Here is a 22091-nt window from a genome sequence, read left to right as displayed (position 1 = left end):
AAGAGTTGCATGCGTTTTGAAAAGCCAAGACAAGCTGCCGTTATATGCCTTTATATGTCATGACCAGGACACTACAAGAACAACTAATTGTTGTTGGGGAGTGCTTGCAGCAATTGCTTGGACTTGCACATCTCTTACATTCCTCAAGCAAAGGCTCACACGTTAGTTGAGAAGTGAGAGCAGCCTAGCAGGCATGCTACCCAAGGGCCCACCGCCATTGCAGAAGTCAGACCCTTGAAGCAGTGGCACCTGTTGTGCAACAGACCTGAACTGCCACCCTGAAAAGAAACAAAACAGGCCAACAAGTGTTGGAGTGTGCATTCCTGTTTGTAAAAGGAAATAACAGACGAGATTCCTTTAATGTGTGAATTATGAATTGCGTTAGCTTCGTTGTGCTGTTTTCTGATTTAGAAGCAGTTGTGCTGCTTAAAAGCCACTTCCATCATGAGCAGGGTATATGGATGGCTTTATGTGAATGTCCCTTATGTCATTGTCAGTTTTTTCAAAAAAGACAATTTTTGCCTCTTTTTACAAGTTTGGTGGCGAAGTGCTGTGTTAATTTGTGGCAATTGTTGTCTAAATAGTCTTTAGAACACATTTGAATGTTTGTGTATTAAAGTTAAGAGCGTGCTTCATGTTAGACTGATAACCAGTTCTATTCAATCACTGTAAAAAAAAACACGTATTACCTTATTTTGTGATAGTATTGTCACCACACTGAGAAATGCACCCTGATGAGAGGTGGACATTAAAAACGGACTGTGCACTATATGTTTAAACAACCCCCCCCCCCCATCTCTTCAGCCTACATCCCATGCACTTCACCATTGTTGTCTTTGCTGGTTTCTGTTTTTTTATTTGCAGACCTAATAGTTATATTGTGCTATGTAGTTGCTCAGATTTCCCCTCGGGGTATCTGGTGTTGATATTATTTCCAAAGGTACAAATTTGTATGCTTTCGCGATGACAGTGCTATCAAGAAACTGTGCTTACGTTGAGTGGTTATTGCATAAAATGGTTCTTCATCTTATGAATTGGAGCCAAGTATAGTGATGGATTTATGTTTTTGTTTCACTAAGGAATGTTGAATGGTGCAGATAACAGGTAGATCATTTTTGTATCAGTTTTATCTCTTAAACTCAGTTTACTGTCCGGCAGCATTCATGAAAAATATTTTTAACTTACAAATATTACCAAGGAGTTGGGCTGTAGAGGCACTTCTAGAAAATGACGTGTGTGCCACAAGAGTGACACAATACGTCGAATGCTTTTCTCATAAACCTTCATGACCTGAGCAAAGAGGTCAAGTGGACTTGCTGGCAGACACATACATTTTGCAAAGAGGCCATTTGAATATACAACCATTTGGGAAATATGGTGCACCTTGGGGAAATACAGCTGCATTCTTTCAGTGAATGACTGCCATTGTGTATATATCTTATCCATATGTGTTCTGTCAAACTAACCCCCTTTAAAATGGATCCTGTGGGAGCTTCTTACATACTAAAATGTATTTTTCTCTAATTTGTTTTCTTTTGTGTACCTCACTTTCTCCCTGAACGTTAACTGTAACATTAACCCTAATCTTAACTGTGTTCTACAGTTTAACTAAACTCAAACTCTTTCCCTAGCCCCACATCAGTCGGCAACCCAGAGCTTATGCCCAACTCTGCAACTATACCTCATCTAACCCTAGCTTTCTCTCTTAACCCAGTCATAACACTCAACTTTCAACCATAATCCTGGCCTGTTTCTCTCCATAACTATAGCTTTCACTCTTAACCTAGACCATATGCCTAACCTTGCTTCTATCCCTCGCATTAACCCCAGCTTTCATTCTTAAATCAAACAGATCATGCACCCTAACCCTAATTTTCACCCTCAAGAAACACCTACTCCAATGCCTTGCATTATCCTACTTTTCACCTTTAACCCACACCTTACACCCAACACTAACCCTGCCACTAAATCTAAAACACAACTCTAACAATTCCACAATCCAGCCTCATAATATGAGGGCATTGTATGTTCGTCAGCTCCATGTTCAACAATTCACCCCACGAGCATGTGCCATGGCCTGTTCTCCCTCAAGGAAACTCCAGTTGCCTCTTGGGACTGGTTTCTAACGTTACTACTTATTCACCGGTCTCTAAAGGTTTCGGTTAATATTTATAATTATCAGGTATAAAATGTACCTGATAGTGGGGATCGCCACCGGCATCCCTGTGCCTAAATTGCTATCTAATGCATGTGTGTCTCAATTATCCGGGCTAAACATGCAATAAATTGGGATTTGATTGCAATTTCCACAGGGAAAGGCAATGGAAGAACACGTACATCTGTTTGAAGTTTCTATTGCCATTGTAAATACCATTGCCTTTTGTTAAGTTTTAAAGAAGAAAAAGAAAAAAATTGTCATTTACAATGTCAATAACTCAAACTAATGTCATTGCGAGACTAATTGCATTTCCAATGCTTGTTTATCACTGCAACTAAATATTTTTATTAATAAGACATGCTCTTTATTTCTGATATTTTTGTCTGGGACCACCAAAATAGTAGCAAGCACGGGGTACTATTCTGAAATACTTAGAATTCGACCTGGCTTGAGAGCCACAACACTTGAAGGGAAAGCCTGGTTTGTAGGATGATGATATGCAGGAGAAAATACAAACCAAACTTCCACGTTTTGATTATCTGACTGTCTAATATCTAATAGAGCATTGAGCTTTCAGTCACATGTTTCCTTCTTATGTGCGACTCTGAATCTTCGGCTCTGGAGGCTTCATTTGCCTCCATTTGCCATGGGTGACCTGTCCTCAGGACACCCCCGCGCCGCACGGCCCTCCAGCTGTGTCTGTGTCCCCTCGCTGCTGCTCGTTGTGCCGTTTTGCCGTTTTTGCCCTCCTGTGCCCTGATTATTGCTTTCTTACTTTTTGCAGTTACCTCTGTTGTATCTTGTTATCTGTACCTCTGTTACGTTGGTTCATTGCCTCCCCTGGTGTGACCCCCGCTCCCCGCTTCCCGCCGCCGTGACATCGCGGCCCGCCCCCTTTTCTTCTGTGTCACCCCCGCTCCCGCCTCCCAGCTGCCCCTCCCTCCCACTTGGCCTTGAATGGAGACCGCGCGGCGCAGGTGAGTGTGACCTGTCCTTAGGACACCCCCGCGCCGCACGGCCCTCCAGCTGTGTCTGTACCCCCTCGCTGCTGCTCGTTGTGCCGTTTTGCCGTTTTTGCCCTCCTGTGCCCTGATTATTGCTTTCTTACTTTTTGCAGTTACCTCTGTTGTATCTTGTTATCTGTACCTCTGTTACGTTGGTTCGTTGCCTCCCCTGTTGTGACTTCCCGCCGCCGTGACATCACGGCCCGCCCCCTTTTCTTCTGTGTCCTCTCCGCTCCCAGCTGCCCCTCCCTCCCACTTCGCCTTATATGGAGACCGCGCGGACGCGCAGCGTGCGCGCCGATTGTGCGCCGAAGGCGCGCCAAAGGCAAGCTCGTCTACGCCCGTCCGCGCCTGGACCGCGCCCAGCGCCAGGACCCATGGCCCCCGCTGACGCCAGACCACACGACGGACCTATGACACCGCCACCCTCAACGCACTCAACGCCGGACGGAACCCCGCCTGCTACCGAGCCACCCCGAAACGCACCCACGGACCCTTCACCTGCCTCCTGACCTGCACCGCAACCGCCAAGCCGAGCACCAGCAGCAACCACCTCAAGTGCATCCTGCTCAACACACGCTCCGTCCACAGACACGCCGTGGAACTCTGGAACCTGCTCGACACAACAACACCAGACGTCGCCTTCCTCACGGAAACCTGGATGAACGCCTCCTCAGCACCCGACATCGCCATAGCCATACCGGACGGATACAAGATCACCCGGAGGGACCGCGTCAACCAGACTGGAGGAGGCATCGCCATCGTACACAAGAACACCATCCGCATCTCGACCAACTCCAACGACACCTTCACCGCCGCTGAGCACCTCCACTTCCAGATACACACCGACCCCAAGACGGCACACAATTCAGCGAAGACATCGCAGACTTCATCAACCCGCACGCCCTCGCCTCCTCTGACTACATCCTCCTAGGGGACCTCAACTTTCACCTGGAGAACAACAATGACAGCAACACCACCACCCTGCTGGACAACCTCGCCAACCTCGGACTCAAGCAACTGGTGAACACCCCCACCCACTACGCCGGCCACACACTTGACCCCGTCTTCTCCTCCAGCAAGCACATCTCCTTCAGCCACTCCACCGGACTTCATTGGACTGATCACAGCTGCGTCCACATCAACTTCAGGAGAAACACGACCCACCACCACCCACAACAGGTTCCTCGCCTAAGCTGGAGCAAGATCACGGCCGAGCAGCTCACCACCTCCCTCCGCCAGAACCCTCCCGCCAGCACTACGGACCCCAACGAGGCAGCCAGCAACCTCACACAGTGGCTGACCGCCTGCACCGATGACCTTGCACCACTAAAGAACCCTCCCAGCAGGCCCAGCAGCTAGAAAGCTCCCTGGTTCACCGACGAACTCAAGGACTTCAAGAAGAACTGTCGCACCCTCGAGAAAGTCTGGCGCCACGACCAGACCTCAGACAACATGACCGCCCTCAAGCACGCCACCTCCAAGCACCACCAGCTGATCCGCACCACCAAGAAGACAGCATTCAAAGAACGACTGGACAACAATGCCCACGACAGCAAGGAACTCTTCAGCATCGTCAAAGAGCTCTCCAACCCCAGCGCCGGAAACAACGACATCACTCCCTCGCAAGACCTCTGCGACTCACTCGCCTCGTTCTTCTACCGCGAGATCGCCGACATACACAACAGCTTCGGCGCACCAACCACGCACCCAACCGCCGAACCAATGCCCCCACCACCACCCTCTGCAACTGGACCCCGGTCAGCACCGAAGACATCACCCGCACGATGAACACCATCCACTCCGGATCACCAACCGATCCCTGCCCCCACCACGTCTTCAACAAGGCCGACTCCATCATCGCATCCCAACTGCGGGACATCATCAACACCTCCTTCCACACCACCACCTTCCCGGATAGCTGGAAGCACGCCGAGCTCAACACCCTCCTGAAGAAACCAACAGCGGACCCCACCGACCTCAAGAACTTCCGCCCCATCTCGCTCCTCCCTTTTCCTGCCAAAGTCATCGAGAAGACCGTCAACAGACAGCTCGCTGCCTTCCTCGAGACGAAAGGATCCCTCGACCCCTCGCAGTCCGGTTTCCGAGCCAACCACAGCACCGAGACCGCCCTGATCGCAGCCACCGATGACAATCAGATCCCTGCTCGACAACAGGGAAACAGCAGCCCTCATCCTCCTGGACCTCTCCGCAGCGTTCGACACTGTCTGCCACCGCACCCTAGTACAGCGCCTCAGCAACATCGGAATGCAAGAGAAGGCACTGGAGTGGATCATCTCGTTCCTCACCGGAAGAACCCAGAGAGTCCGCCTCCCCCCGTTCAGATCCGAGGCCACCGAAGTCATTTGCGGCGTACCACAAGGATCATCACTCTGCCCAACCCTCTTCAACGTCTATATGAGCCCCCTCGCAGCCATCGCTCGCCAACACAACCTCAACATCATCTCCTACACCGACGATACCCAGCTGATCCTCTCCCTCACCAACGACCCCGCCACCGCCAGAACCAGCCTACACGAAGGGATGAAAGACGTCGCCGAGTGGATGAAGAACAGCCACCTGAAACTGAACTCCGACAAGACGGAAGCAACTCAAGACCTGGCTGTTTGAGCAGTAACTAACCCCTCTCCCCCAGCGCCTTGAGACCCTTCCGGGTGAGTAGCGCGCTATACAAATGTTATGATTGATTGATTGATGCTTCATTCATACTAGAGTGTATTAGGTTTCTGCTGAGGCCGTTGACCATGTCCAACTCAATTCATATGTTTCAGTTGAGTGTCCCTCTATCTAGGTCTAGCTTGACCGTCCAAGTATCAGATCATTGATAGAGCTAATGTCCTTACGCCTGGCTTTCTCTTTTTAATCTATCTATATGGCTATTTGTGTATCACAAAATTCACAAACTAGGGTCTTTTGGCTCAAAGAGTACATTTTAACACTTCAGCCTCATCTAAATGTTGATTAGGGCAACTATCTAGCTTTTGCTCGGTTAGATAGCCAAGTTTTAAGCTATTCTGAAGAGTAGTTCTATATATTTTTTTCTTTTCTCAAAATCTGTGAGCTCGCTTTCCACAAAAGGGGACTTGCACCCTGAAAAATTGTATCTCCATGTAAAGTATTTGAATCTAGCCACTCCCAAATGACATTTGGTAGAAGTGCATTAAGTAATGATAGGCCTTGAGGTCATGAATTTCCTCTTCAAGTAGACCGATCTAAAATGATACAAGAGCAGACAGCCTACAGCTGAAGATGCAAAAGAAATTCTAGCGGAGTTAGCCAGGCTAGAAGGTGGCATCTTTAAACATCTTTCAAGCGGCTCCTCCAATGAAGCTGCCATACTTCCTGCAGTGCTCTTAGTGGCTGACATTGTCACCATTTCAAATTCTGGGGGTCCACTTTTTTTTTTTTTTTAAACAGATTTTATTTGTCATAATTTCACATATATTGCATAGCTCCGGGAACCGGAGACCACTGCACACATTAATAGATCGGCAATAACGTCTTAGACTTTTTATAGAGAAACGAGCAACACCTCCCCCCAGCCCCTCCCCCCGTTGCGCTGAAGCTGCCACTTATTCACAATATATAAAAACATAATAAAGCTTGCCAAGTCCATCGAGACACTCAATTCTCACAATCAATCAACCATCTGTCAAATCGTTGGGAGGGCGGCCCTCTCAGGCGGCAGGTCTAAGTCCAGACCACGATAGTCCGCCCACCTCTTCCAGATCTTAAAGTGCTTACGAGGGCATCCCCTGGCTACGAACACAGGTTGCTCAAGTCCCATACAGAAGTCCATGCCGTTCTTCCAAACAGTCAATGGTGGATCCTGAGGCGCCTTCCAAGCCCTAGCAATGTCTCTCTTAGCCAACGTAAGGCCCAGCAGTAACAGGTGGCGCTTGTACCTATTGCCCCCAATCCCATCCATCACGCGCAACAAAGCCAATTTCGGCGCTCACAGGAGCTCCCATGCCAATACCTCAGACAGACAATCAAACACTCCATTCCAGAATCTATGCAGCGCCGAGCACCCCCAGACAGTGTGCAAAAGTGTACCCTCCTCTGTGCCGCATCGAAGATAGTCGGGGGAGCTAATCCTGTCTGCCCTCCATAGGCGCTCTTGTGTAAAGTATGTGCGATGTAGATATTTAAACTGGATAAGTCTCAGTCGTGAGGAAATTGCCGCCCCTCTCGGGCTTGCCAAGGCCTCTGCCCAGTCTTCCTCCTTCCTCTCCCCAACATCTCTGTCCCACGCCGTCCTGAGTCTGTGTAGGTCAGTGGAACAATGGTGGACTAAGGTCTGGTAAATGCGTGAAATTTTCTTATCTGGTATTTCGTCCATAAACACTTTGGTCTCCAGGGGACTGAACTCAGGAAGGGATTCCAGGTTCTTCAGATAAGGCGTCCATGCGTGCCTAAACTGAAGGTATTTGAAGAATTGGGAACGGGGCATCCCATATTCGTCTTGCAGGTTCTGAAAGGACTCCAGGGTACAGCCCGACATTACGTCTCCCAGGGTGGAGATGCCGATCGCGTCCCAGCCCCGGAAACCCTGTAATGCATCAAGATTGGGAAGACGTCCATTTTGCCAGAGAGGAGTCTTTTGGGTAAGCACATTCCACCACCCCATCCTAACCAGTGTTTGCCTCCAGACATAGAACACTACCTGTGTGGCGGAGGGAAGGCACTTCCGCAGCGAGGCGGAATACAACAGTGTATGTATGGACGCTGAACCCATTAGGTGTCGCTCGACCGCGTAGGACGGATCACCCCTATCGCCATACCACCACTCATTGAGCACCAGCAAGTGCGCCGCCTGATAGTAGGAGAGAACATCAGAGGTGGCTAGCCCCCCAGTATAGGAGGATAAGAAGCACGTACATAACGCCACCCGTGTGGTCCCTCCTCCCACAGAAACCCACCCAGCACCGAATTAACCTGCTGAAACCAGCCGAGCGGAATCCGGTAGGGATGATTCTGCAATTGGTACAGTAGACGAGGGAGCGCCACTATTTTAAAGATGGCCGATCTGCCATATATCGTTAGAGGCATTCAGGACCAAACCCTCAGGTCCTCATGCGTGCGGTCCCACACCGGGGCAAGATTGCGTTCCCGGGAGGCAACCGCCTCCTCTGACAGGTACACCCCTAGGTATTTCATCCCTCCAGACGCCAGCTGAAGACCAGAGGCCCATGCTCCCACCCGCCCCTGTCCGCCCAAAACCCATAGCGTTGATTTGCCCGGGTTCATATAGAGGCCGGAGGTTTCACCAAAAATCTGTAAAATACGTAGCAGCCACGGTCCCGACCGGTCCAGGTAGGTGAGGAAGAACAAGACGTCGTCAGCATAGAGTGCTATTTTATCGTTGAGGCCCGGCGACCACCCAAAGCCCCAGAGCTGGGCGTCTATACGCACCCATGCCGCCGGGGGCTCCATGGCTAGCGCAAATATATAGGGAGAAAGGGGACAGCCCTGGCTTGTACCCCGTCGGACCTGGAAGGAACGAGAGACTGCCCCTCCCACTCGTACGGACGCCGTGAGTTCCGTGTACAGCAATTGCAGATAAGCCATGAAGCGTGGGCCAAAATTGAGGCGACGCAGTAGTGCGAACAGATATACCCAGCTCAGGGAATCGAGGCCCTGTCCATGTCTGCCAGGAATAACGCTGCCTGCTCCCCCAGATTCCTCCAAGCCGATATTGCGACGTGGGCCCGTCTAATATTGTGGCGAGTCGCCCTCCGAGGCATGAACCACGCCTGATCGGGGTGAATTAAATCCACAATATGGGGCTTGAGCCTGTTAGCTAACGCCTAAGCTAGGACCTTGGCCTCAGTATTGAGTAGGGGGATAGGGCGGTAGAGCGCGTGGGTCTCCGGGGTTCTACCCGGTTTTAAAAGACCACAATCTTCGCGTGCTGCCAATCCGGGAGGAGCACACCATCCTCACATGCCTCCTCCACAACCGGGCGGAGGTGTGGGCCCAGCTGCACGAAAAACCACCTGAAAAATTCGCATGGAAAGCCGTTGGGGCCCGGAGCCTTTCCGGGATTCTTCTCTCCCAAAGCTGCGCCAATTCGTCATCAGACAGGGGCCTATCCAATTGCTCCCGTACTTTGTCTGAAACCGACCGCGGGGGAAGATCATCGATGAACCGCTGGATAACATCTTCCACCAGGCATTCCCGTGGCGCGTATAGCTCCTAATAATATGCTGCGAAACTCTCCGCGATGGCCGGAGGCTCAAGCACTGGCACCCCCTCCGAATCTAATATCTGGGGCAGCGGCTGGGCGGGGAATGTGCCCTGGCACAAGCGGTGAAGCAACTTGCTTGATTTATCACCCCACTGGTACACCCGACTAAGAGTAGCTAGCCATGCCTGCCGTGCCTCTTCCATCAACACCGCAGTATACTGCTGCTGAGCCAGCACGAGCTGTCATCTGGCAGGTCCACCGCCCGTTTCGCGACCCCTACGTTCCAGCGCCTCCAGAGCCGCCTCCCGTTGCACCAAGTCCCGCTGCCTCTCCCTACGCGCCGCCGCGCACCAGGAAATGTCGACGCCCGCAACGTGGGTTTTAAGGCTTTCCAAAGGGTAGTTGGGGATTCCACGGAACCCAAGTTCAGTGACCAAATAGTCATCTATTTCTTTGGTCAAGTGCTCCCTGTATTCATCTTTCAACAGGTGCCACCCTGACGTACGCCACCTAAGTGGCTGCCTGCTCGGGCCTATTCTGAACCTATGGACCACTGGCGAATGATCGGACAAAGCTCTCGGCAGAATATCAGCCGATATTATCCTAGGTGTCAGCCCCCTGGGGACAAAGATATAGTCCAATCTGGAGAATGAGTCGTGTACCGTGGAAAAGTAGGTGTACTCCCTACGTGAGCCATGCATGTGTCTCCAAATGTCCGTCCAGTCGAGGCCTGTGGCCAGGGCACGAAGTTTAGTAGATGGGCCCCCTCCCCGTCAGTCACCTTGCTTCTCCACCTATCGCTACCCTGTTCCATTACATCTTTCCAGTCCCCCCCAACCACAGAGAAGGTATCTGGCATGTCACTCCAAAGTGACATAAGTCTCTCTATGAAGGTCCACTGTAGCAGCGGTGGGGCGTAAACGCTACCGAGGGTCACCCTTTCACCCTCAATCTTGCCCTGTACGACAACATAGCGCCCTTGTGTATCCGTCCAGAGCTTTTCTTGTATATAGGAGACCCTGCAGTGTATAAGGATCGCAACCCCCCTTGAACCTCGCGTGAATCCCGAGTGGAATACCTGATGGAACCCAAATCGTTGCAAGCATAATGCCTTGGTACCGAGCAAATGAGTCTCCTGGAGCAGTAGGACATCTGCCCCGGCTCTTTTGGCAAACTGAAGAACCGCCCCCCGTTTCACCTTATCCAGCACACCGCGCACATTCCAACTAAGTATGCGCAGGGAACCGGGGCCTGCCCGCCCTCCACGTTAGACATGATTGAAATACGCTATGTAAACTGAAGGTGTCTCTGTGTCTCAGCATGCAAACAGTGTGGCATATATAAAACATGACCGAACAATCCCCTCAACCCCAAACCCCTTCGCTACCCCCCCTCCACCCCCAACCCCGTACCTCACCAACATGGAAGCACCTGTCGCGGTCGGACCGTAGCCTAGTCCCCAACGGGGGAACAAGAACCAACCCCTCCAATGGATCCCCAAATGACAACCCACAACTTTAGGACTTCACTCCCTCCCACCCACTCCTGCGGGGCCAGGCTCCCAGCCCTGAAGAGACTAGCCCATCCGGACATCCATTCATACCATACTTTGAGGTCCGCCCGGGAGTCCCAAATGTCATTTCCCCTCAGCTCGCCGCTCCGGGGACGGATCCCTCTGCCGGAGCTCGGAACCAGAGCGAGAGCTGTGTCCAGATCGTGATCTCCTGTTGCGTCGCTGCTGGCTCCTGAGGCCCTCGCGGGCCATTCCACTCGAGGAGGAGTCTGAGTCCCTACCTGGGGCGTGTTGACGCGAAGTTTTACCATTTCTCTGTACATTTAAACACTTCCTCTGGGGAGTCGAAGAACATCGTACTGGATTTGAAGATGACTCTCAGCCGCGCCGGGTAGAGCAGGGCATCCTGAAGCTTGAGACCTCGAAGGCGGGCCTTCGCCGCAAGGAAAGACTGTCTCTGCTGCTGCACCAAGCGTGTATAGTCTGGGAAGATGAGGATGGTCGCGTTGCCAAACGTAAGGGAGGCCTTGACCCTCGCTTGCGGCAGGATGGTGTCCCGATCTGAGAAATTTAGGAATTTGGCAATGATCGGCCACGGGTGGGCCCCTGGGGGGGGGGGGGTCTGCATCAGGGCGTAGGTTATTCCGCCGAGCCCTCCCCTCTGCATCCCCGACATGCATGGCAGGCCCTTCTGTATTTTTTCCATGTCCGCGACCTTCTTTTTGAGGATGGACACATCGTCTTCCACCTCCGATATGCGGGTCTCCGTGCCAGTGATGCTCTCGACCGCATTCCTCAAATCCTGGAGAAGCAGCGTGACATCCGATCCCACCGCCCCGATTTTGGCATCCAACATATCCCTGGACTGGGTGATTGCCACCAATAGCGCCGCATTGTCAGGTGCCTGGTTCTGCGACACCGCTGCCCCGGCAGCCAGGCCCGCCTCTGTGAATGTATCGATGGTCCCCTGCTTGGTACGGCCGCTACCCGTACGATCCTGCGTCATCATGGCTCCGTCGGGCCCCGGAACGATAGTACTCTTCACCACACAGTTCGTCGCCACCAGCAGCACCGAGGTCAGGCACAACGATAGTCACGCCAGCAGGCGCTTTCCAGCGGTCCCCAGGAGGACCGCATCCAACTCTGCAAGTCGCAATGGCAGTCTCCCAGTCGCAGCCGTGCAACGGCCGTGCGCCCGGGCCCCTGTCCGCTGATGACCACCAGGAGAGGAGACAGCCCCAGCCGCAGGCCTCAGCGATCGCCCGCAAAAGGAGCGCGGCCTCCCGGCCCGGGATGCAGACCCCAATGCACCTCCGCTCGTGAACCTTCTCGCCCAGCCACGGAGCTCCGCAGCCCTCAGCCCCCACTGAGGCCCGATCTGGCCTCCGATCCTCCCCACCGCCGCAGAGAGCAGACACCAAGAGAGTTCAATCCAGTATGGGGGGGGCGGGGGGGGGGGGGGGTAAGTCCAAGTGCACCCGTCGTCCCACGTGGGCCCTATCCAGCGCGCCGCACTGCAGCAGGGACCGGGCCAAGCTCATCCACCTCACTGGGCTCCCCCAGCCAGCGATCGCAGTTGCAGACCCTGCCGGGTGAATTCAGCCAGTCAGACCACTCTGCCGCCTCCGGAGCCCCCCGGGGCCCCCCAGCTCCAACATGCCACCGAGAGGCACCCTCTGCTAGGCACCAGTATGGCGGGCGCACCTCTCCACTGCCTCCTTCGGGTGACTGCAGTGCCCCAAAATGGCGGCCGCTCCCACCGAGCCGCCTCGGAGGATGTCACTGCCCAAATACCTCCGGCACCGCTGTTAGCCCGTCCGTCGCCGCGGTAGTGCCGCTCTGTAGACCTCAAGTCGGGGCAGGCCCGCCCAACTCCCGAGGTGCCAGATCAGGCCGTGCTCCCTCTGCAGCGGCCCCGCCTCCCCATGCACACCGAGTCACAGGCGCGCCTCACTGGACCAGCGGGGTAATGGAGATCCCGGCTTGCACGTCGCCGGCTCCCTGCAGGCCGCTCCTCTTCGCCGGAACACTGCGCACCCCACCGAGGCAGACGTCGCACCTCAGCCACCACTGGAGGATCTTCCCGGAGCAGACAACCTCAGGAGAAGTAACAGCGTCACTTTTGGATGTCTGGGGCCAGGATAATTACTCAGGATAGTTTTAGGCTGGTCGGAGCTCTCACAATACACGACCGCTATCGTTGCCGGCTAAGCCACGCTCCCCTGGGATAATTGAACTTTTACTTTGCTTAATAGGGTCCGGTCTCCATCAGTTTCCCCTTCAACCCCACAGAGGAAGTGAAATGGCAGTACCTTCATATTTAAATCTGGACCGACGTGACAGACGTGGTGGTGCACAGTGCTAGAGGAGGTGGAGAAGACGAATGAGGGCCGCGTGGCCTTCTGGGGAATGCTTTTGCTGTAGCCAGCAGTGCTTCTTGTGATTCTCGATGCTTATGTGGCTGGGGAACAATAGAAAAAAATGCAAAAAATAGAGGGAGGAGTGAATGGACGATGAATGGCAGAACTCCTAGATAGGTTGGTGAATGGATGGATGGAGGAACAAGTGAGTAGATGGAAGGACAGATAGAGGTAGGTAAATGTGGCACTTAGGAAAAGAACGTCTAAATGGGTGCAGTGATGGTAATTTCATGCAAGTAATGGCGCGAGATTACCAGTTTAAGATATTTCTAAAAAACGCCATACTCACCTGGGCCCATAAACATACACACTATAAACCGGTAATCTATTTTTGCCGATTAAGAGTTTTATTTACCTTATTATGTTTTATACCTGTACACCATGACTTACCAATTCCTTGTCACTTCAAATTTCTCAGGCCAATGAATCTGGTAGTTAGAATAATAGGTATAGAATAACAATTTAAACTATTTCATGGAATAACTACAGACTCAGGAAAGTTTTAAACACTTTATCTATGCAATATTTTGTGATTCAAGTACTAGTACATGTCAGTAAATATCTTTTCAAGTAGAAAAATAATAATCAAAGAATAAATCTTTAGAGACTTAGCAAAAGTTCTAGACATTGGTACCTGAGAAGGGTGAGAAGAGGAAACGGTACAAAGAAATACAACAGAGATTTATATTTACCTAGAATGGTGCGAGGACCAACCCCTGGCCAAGGGCTGGAAAAAGAGAAGGGCTCCCGACTAATCAGGGGCCATCAGGTCAGGACAGGTGCAGGACAGGACAGGAACCCTCTGTTAAGTGCAACACCAGCGTTACACCCCTCTATGTAGCTACTCTTGTTCCCCTTCTAAATGGACAGTCATCTCCTTCAGCAATCTCCAAATCTTCTTTCAGAGTGCTCGACCACCCCTCTGAGTTCCGCGATCATCCATGATCTTCTTCAGCATACTTTGGGTCAGTGACAGGTCTGTAACAAGTCGGACAATCTAACTGACTAAGGCTACCTTACTTATACCATTTTCCAGGGAATGTACCACCCCCAAATGTTTCAATATTGGTGTATTTTTTTCATTCGATTGGTCAATGGGATAGGGAGAGGTCGTCACACCATACTAATATGAAGTAATTCTCTTTGGTTTAATTATGTTCCCACCCACAATTTTACTTTCCCAAGCTTTTATTCTTCCCATCAATATTCATATTACTTTGTATACAATGTATACATTTTTAGCAAGTGTTCTTCCCCTCTCCGGATCAGGAGGTAAAGTTCTCAGGCGCATCACTGGTAAGATGGGACTTGGCACTCTGTTAATGTCATCGCTCGAAGACTTGCAATGTTTCCAGCACATGCGCTTTCGAAATTTCTAGATGGCAGTACAAGTCACCCTTCAGGCCCAAATACGAGTTAATAATAAAGTCAAAGAAGGACATATTAGAATACGAAAATAAATGAATGCACTGTATACCCCTTATTTCTACTCTAATCCCATTACTTTATTTTAACTATTGCATTAGCAGATTAGCAAACATACGAGGTTTAATTTAAGCAAAAGCATATGCATTAGCATGAGAGGTTCAAAGCAGCCATTTTAGGCTCTACTGCACAGCTGCAAAGAATTTCCACCAAAAGGAAAGGACATTATAGTACGTAGATGCAGTAGACACATGCACAGATGAGTTCCTGTGTTTTCGGCAGCCATATTAAGACACTCGAGCTAATTGTTAGTAAAGCACCTTTAAAAGCTTCCCCTAGATACAGAAATGTTGTGTGGTGCAATTATTAGTACTCACAAACATCTTGGTTAATTTGTTACATGTTATTTCGAGAGAATTGAATCCAAGCAAGTTTCTTTACCTACGAAACCTTGCTCCATCAATCCCGTCTTTGATGACATTCTATGCCATCACTAAATACTAAACCAGATGCCAACTTTAGCAGTTTCCCAATTCAATTTCTTCTATTACTTTTGCATTTCCTTTTTCCCCTTTCTTTTCAAAACCTTTCATTATTTTATAAACATCCCCTTTTATTTCTTCTAGTTGAATTTCTTCATATTTTCTCTTCACTTTTTCATTCACTCCATACCATTTTCTTTTGTTGCAACATTTGCACCAAATCATTATCATTAAGACTAATAATGTTATTCCCATTATTGGCATCAGTATTTGACCTATAATACTTCCTCCAACATTTGAAAACCAACTACCTACAGAAGAAAGACCATCCATGCACTCTTCCATGCACTGTCTACCTCCAGTGGTTTAAATTCTTCTTCCAAATTCGTGATATTTCGGACATATCTCCCAATTTCGATACTTTTGTCAGGTATGTAAGTGCAACAATGTTGCACCTTCAACATTTTACAGACTCCGCCCTCTTTTGCAAATAAAATATCAAGAGCAAGCCGATATTGCAAAACCATAGATCTTACCGCAACTAATTCAGTATTGATCAATAAGAACCCTCCAGCAGTGTCAGTCAAGCGCTCAACCACTGTGGATAATTTACAATTTTTTGGCGTATTCAGAATTACTCCCTCTGAAGGTTATCAATGCACTAAATATAGCTCCTACAATTTCTGAAAAACTAGCTCTTTTCTTTCGTGTTAGTCCATTATTTTCTTCATTGCTTCCAGTGATTCTTTTTACATGATATACCTTTGGAAATATTATTCCCAAATAGCAACTCCCATACCAATGGCCAGGCAGCTTAAAATAAGCTTTGTTTCCACAAATATATTATACTACAGGAAATACTGGGATCAGTTCCCCCTTTTAGTCCCCAACCCCCGATTATCAGAAAATTGTGTTCACATTCACTGGAACCAATGAATACATTGTTATACTCTGTTTTTAACGTATGGTGACAGATTCTCCCCTTCTTTTCAAGATCTAGGGACATAGCAGCATGAGTCTTGCCAGTTGCAATAAAATCTTCTCTCTCAGACCATTTAGGTATCTGAGGTTTCGGTTTGGTAGCCCTTCTATGGAAATCCTGTTTCCTTTTCTCTACTAAATTCAAAAATGTATTTTCTTCTTCATGTAATCTACATGTTAGATTCTCCTTATGTGCTTCAGCTATATCTATTGTTTTCATTGTTAGAAAATATTCACCCATAAACAGTGAATCTCTACTGCTAAGGACAGGGTTCATGTTTCTGCGCAAAGGAATTTCAGAAAAAATCACATCTATGTTAGAATAATAATATTGTAATTTTCCATTTTTCTAAAATAAGCTAGCTAAAATACTACATGAAATACCATATGTCCGTGGTAAATGATGATATGCCACTCCTTCTGCTACTGATGTCTGTAATTTCATATATACATAACAATCACTAACTTCCATTGTTTCTACATAATGTACTAACAGTTTAGCGAAAACATTTAAATCCGTCTCATTTCTATTTATACTGTGGTGTAAACCTGACTCATCTGGTGCTTCTAATTCTACTCTGTCTTGCTTAATGTTAGCTACCTTTCCATGTGCACTAGTGTCACTCTGTTTACTTCCGGTCATTAGATAGGGAATGGCTATTGTCAGTCCTAACCATGCTATGAGCACTATGTATATACTACAATATGTCTTTATACAGTTTCGTTTCAGTTTTCCAGCAGCTCTATTATCAGCCATTTCTGACTAAGGAGACTTAATCTCCTTCTTTGTAACTTTTGTACGGAATACAAATTATATAATTTTAATTATTTCAAGTTGGTCTCACTTCGTCAATTCGATCAGCACCTAATTCTTCATCACTCTCTCCACTTATTTCCAGATTCTCAAAGTCCTCAAGAATCACATATGTCCATTCAGGACCTTTGAATTTATTATTCAGTCTTTTCAAACTTGGACTTCTCCTTCTTGGTTTATCTGTTGACGGTCCAGATTGACTGGTTACTTTGTCTACTTGTTTGGGTTCTTCACTTATTGTTTTGAGGCGATATTTCAGTCTCTTGATAATACTAGGCCAGGTATCACCTTTTCTGAGTCTCTTAGCTGGCACTGTGCTTTCAATTTCTCCAAATCCTCTTTTGTTTTCATTGATCTGTGGAACACTTTGATTACTTTCGTCTTCATAATTCCTCTCTATCTGACTTAGTCCAGGGCTTATTACCGTTGCCGTTTCTGCCTGGATGTGTTCTTCTACACTATTCTGACCCTGTTCAGGAGTTCGTTTGTTTTGACTTTCTTCTTCTTCTTCCTGAACTTGTTTTCCTTTACCTAACTGTTCCTGCTCTGGTCTTAACATTTCTTGATTGTCTTCTGCCTGGGCGTTTTCTCTAGTGCCTATCTGTCCCTCCTCAGACTCAGGAGTGCTGTTTCTATTTTCTCCTGTCTGAGTGCATTGCTCTTTCCTTATCTGGTCCTCCTCAGATTAGTTATTGGCTTTATTTTCTACAATCTGAGTGCGTTCTTCTATTCCGATCTCATCCTCACTATCACTCTGTCTGTCTAAATAAGTTTGGCTTCTTGTTTTCACTGTTGTTTCAGGTATGTCTACTATTGGGATCCAATCGTCCTGACTGGGGCTAGGTTGTTCTTCAACAGCTACTTCAGGATCAAATTCTTGTGATTCTTCAGCTGTACAACCTTCAGCCTCTGCTTCGTCAGGTTCAGTTACTCTTTTAGTATGGCTTGCATAAATCCAATTAGGCAAACCTGCACACTTTTGAGCTGTTGTGGTAACCAATATAACTTAATGTGGTTTTCCCCACCTTGATGCTAGGCACGATTCTCGAGTGTGATCTTTTAGCACTACCCAATCACCAGGATTCCGATCATGTGCTTGAGTCGACTGCCTGGCCACAGCGTCTTCCCCAACTTGGTGAGAGATAGAACGCACTTGATCAGCCAACTCTCTGCAATACTCCAATACCAAATCATAAGATATATTTAACAGCTTGTGTCCTGGTACACATGCTTGCCTCATTGCCCTTCCCATGAGTATCTCATGGGGACTCAAGCCTGTATTTTTGTCTGGTTTTCTTCTGAGTCCCATCAGGACAAGAGGTAAAGCATCAGGCCACTCCAGTGGGGTGGATGCACATACCTTTCCCAGTCTCGATTTGATTGTGCCATTCAGTTGTCCTACCACTCCAGAAGCCTTTGGGCGGTATTCACAGTACAGCTTTTGCTCAATTTTGAAGGCTTCACAAATCAATCTAATTATTTCTTTATTATAATGAGACCCTTGGTCTGACTCAATAGTTACTGGAAAACCGAACCTAGGAATGAGCTCTCTCAACAGGAGTTTGGCCACAGTTAAACTGTCATTTCTTTTGGTCGGGTATGCCTCCACCCACTTAGAAAATCAACAAACAATGACAAGGACATATTTTAATCCTCGACAAGCAGGTAACTGAATGAAATCAATCTGGAGTCTTATAAATATATAAATAGACCTTCTGTTTTCCAAATCTTTCAAGGACAAACTACAGTTTTCCTGCCTGACTTCATTTGTTGACAAATTAAGCTTCTCTGGCAAAGACTCTCTGCTACACTCCTGAATCTTGCAATAAACCAGTCCTGTCTGAACAGTTTTATCATTGTATCTCTGCCTATGTGTGTGTCTCCGTGATACATTCTAGCCATTGGTGCAAGCATACAGTCAGGTAACACAGGTCTCCCATCTAAGTAAATTATTACACCGTCATCAGTTCTTCTCTTACAGCCTATTTTCTCCCATTCTTCCTTTTCTTTTGTTTCTGCTTCATTCTATAATTCTCTCACTTACTCCATGTTCCTATGCCCCCAAGTAGCATAAGTTGGCAGCTGATTCCACATGCATCAATTTTCTTGTTTACCGGTATTTTGTACTTAGTACAATGTTGGGCAACTTGCTCAGCATAACGATAACCATCTGTCACTTTTATCAATTCCTGATTGGTGAGCAGCACAGTTGACCATGGCCACTTCTTTTGGTAATTGAATTGCTTCAATTAATTATTTTACAAAATGTCAATTTTTAATAAGGGTTCCTGAAGAAGTCATGAAATACCTTTGCATCCAGAGCTGGCCAAAGTCATGCACAACCCCATAACCATACTGACTGTCAGTGTAAATGGGTACTCTCCAATTTTTCCAAATTTTGCAAGCTTTGATTAAAGCTACCAATTCGGCTATTTGGGCAGACTTGACTCCTGGTAAATAGGATGCTTCGACTATTCCAGCCAATGTACACACAGCGTAAGCTGCACTCATTCCTCCTTACTCAGGGCGCATGCACTAGCCATCTACAAATATCTCTTGTTCTGCATTCTTTAAAGGTTCTTCCTGTTTGTCTGGACATGGTTTGGTACTTAGTTAAGTAACATCAAGGCATTCATGTTCGACTTCATCTTTTACTTCTTCAAAAGGTGAATTAGGCAACAAAGTTGCTGGGTTCAAGACAGTACATCTGACTATCATTAAATTTTCTGCACCTTGTATAACTCACTCATACTTAGTCAGCCGACTAGGAGTAAGATATTGTTTGCGAGTTCGCGTCAGCAAAATCACAACTGCATGTGGGATATACACTGTCACAGGGTGTCCCATTACAATGGATTCACTTTGTTCCAGACTCATGCCACTTGCAGCTACAGATTTTAGGCACCCTTGTAATGCAGATACCACTGGGTCTAAAGTGGCAGAGAAATATGCCACAGGACGTCGCATTAGGCCCTGTGTCTGTGTTAGGACTGAGAGAGCACAGTTGTCTCTTGCATCACAGAATAATGCGAACTCTTTGGAATAGTCTAGCATACCTAACGCAGGTGCTTCGCACAGACAGTTGCCTAATTTTACATAGGCTGTCATGCTTTCATCATCCCATTTGAATGGATCTCTTGCTCTTTTCTTTGTCAATTGTATGAATGGTTTAGTCAGCACTGCAAATCCCACAATCCACTGTCTGCAATATCCTACAACTCCAAGAAACATCCGAATTTCTTTTTGAGTCTGAGGTAATTTCATATTTCTGATCATTGTGATTCTTTCTACAGTCACTCTTCTGACTCCTCTTTCTATTTGGTGTCCCAAATATTTGACCGAAGTGGTACAGAATTGTAATTTCTCAGCTGACACTCTATGTCCACCTTCAGCCAAGTGATTCAATAATGCAATGGAATCATTGACACAATCATTTCGAGTTTTAGACGCAACCAATTAGTAGTCTATGTATTGCACCAAGACAGACTTTCTGGGAAACACCAGAGATTCAAGACATTTTTTCAAAATCTGGTTAAAGAGCGATGGACTTTCTGTGAACCCTTGAAGAACACGATTCCAAACGTAAATCTGCTCATAAAATTTGAACGAAAATAAAAACTGACTGGATGCAATGGAATGGATAAAAAGGCATGGCACAAATCAATTACAGTGAACCATCCTGCACTCCATGGTATCTGATATAGGATCAGTGATGGATTCAGTACTATTGAACAACATAGTACAACAATTTTATTTATTTTGCGCAAATCTTGGACCACCCTATATTTGCCGTTTGGTTTCTTTATGACATTTATAGGTGAATTACAGGGACTACTCATTCTTTCTTTTAATATGCCTTGTTCGACTAAACATTCAATTTCTGCTGCAACAACTGCTTTTATTTCTAGGTTCATCTTGTATTGTCGAGTATTTGGGTAGACTGCACCTTCTTTTATTGTCACTTTTACTGAATCAACATTTGCCATTAACCCTACTTCCTTTCTAGTAAAATCCCACACATCAGGATTTACAGTATTTTTTATCTCTTCTGGAAGCTCATATGGCGTCATTTTTTTCTACAGCTCCTTGTCTAGCTAACATGATTTTGTACACTTTTCAAAAGAAGCAAAGGTGCACCACCCAAAGAAGCACTTATATAATCACAAACAAATTAATTTTCCATATCTAGAAAGCAAAAAAGTCTTCGTGTTTTCTTTTTTCTTTCTTTCTTTTTATCTAATTTCCTTTCAGTATAAAACATAGCGTTCAACGCAACGAACAGTTGACGCGTTTCGTCCTTATACAGGACTTCTTCAGGGCACTAGATTAGGATGGAGCCAAACCCCTCCGATTACTTGTAGAAAACAGGGGGGGGGGCGTTCTCTTCAAAGAGCAGTTCCTCATCCAGCAAGGAATTGTGTTTGGAACGTTGCACTGTATATATCTAGGCAACAAAAAATAATAACCACCAACAGGGCCACGTCCCACTGTGATGACGTCTGTTGCAGCCAAATTCGAACGTAGCTCAAAATAAGCGGTTCGTCGAGAAATATCTTTCGAAACGGTACATTTGCATCCCGAGCGCTGTAAAGGATCCCCTAAATACAGGGTCAGAACCTTGTAATATAAGTACGGTGTTGCACCTAAAACTAATCCGGACAATGCGGGCGTCCCATTTCAGAACAACTCAATAGTTGTCAGTCAGAATTGCATGTAAATAGAGCCACAGCGCTAGTATTGCTGTGCAGGCAGGCGCTGCGGGACGGGTCAGCGAACCGGCAATAATGATAATCCTAATCTAGTGCCCTGAAGAAGTCCTGTATAAGGAACAAATGTGTCGGCTGTTCGTTGTGTTGAACGCTGTATTTTATCCTGAATGGAAATTAGATGAAAATATAGAAAGAAAAAAGAAAACACCGAAGACTTTTTTGCTTTCTGGATATGGACAATTAATTTGTTTGTGTTGATATAAGTGTTCCTTTGGGTGGTGCAGCTTTGCTTCTTTTGAAAATTGTTGAGTTCCGGTTGGGAACTAGTACTGTGACGGTGGGTACCTAACAGTGTGCACACAGCTCCCACCTAA

At 47.5% G+C, this 22091-nt stretch overlaps 2 protein-coding genes across 4 annotated transcripts in view; one reads left to right on the top strand and one right to left on the bottom strand.

The window, feature by feature from the left end:
• Positions 1–7687, bottom strand: part of LOC144785236 (uncharacterized) — an 84193-nt gene extending 76506 nt beyond the window's left edge. Inside the window, exon 1 of the mRNA XM_078664254.1 lies at positions 7385–7687. Within this exon, the coding sequence (XP_078520380.1) occupies positions 7385–7687 (303 nt within the window). The remainder of the gene's footprint in view (positions 1–7384) is intronic.
• Positions 1–22091, top strand: part of LOC144784230 (uncharacterized) — a 1557451-nt gene that overhangs the window by 1014183 nt on the left and 521177 nt on the right. The window lies entirely within an intron of this gene.

The sequence above is a fragment of the Lissotriton helveticus genome, chromosome 10 (assembly GCF_964261635.1).
Source record: "Lissotriton helveticus chromosome 10, aLisHel1.1, whole genome shotgun sequence".
Taxonomy (NCBI): domain Eukaryota; kingdom Metazoa; phylum Chordata; class Amphibia; order Caudata; family Salamandridae; genus Lissotriton; species Lissotriton helveticus.
Note: the sequence above shows the minus strand (reverse complement) of the source record. Positions and strands in the feature narration are given on the sequence as shown.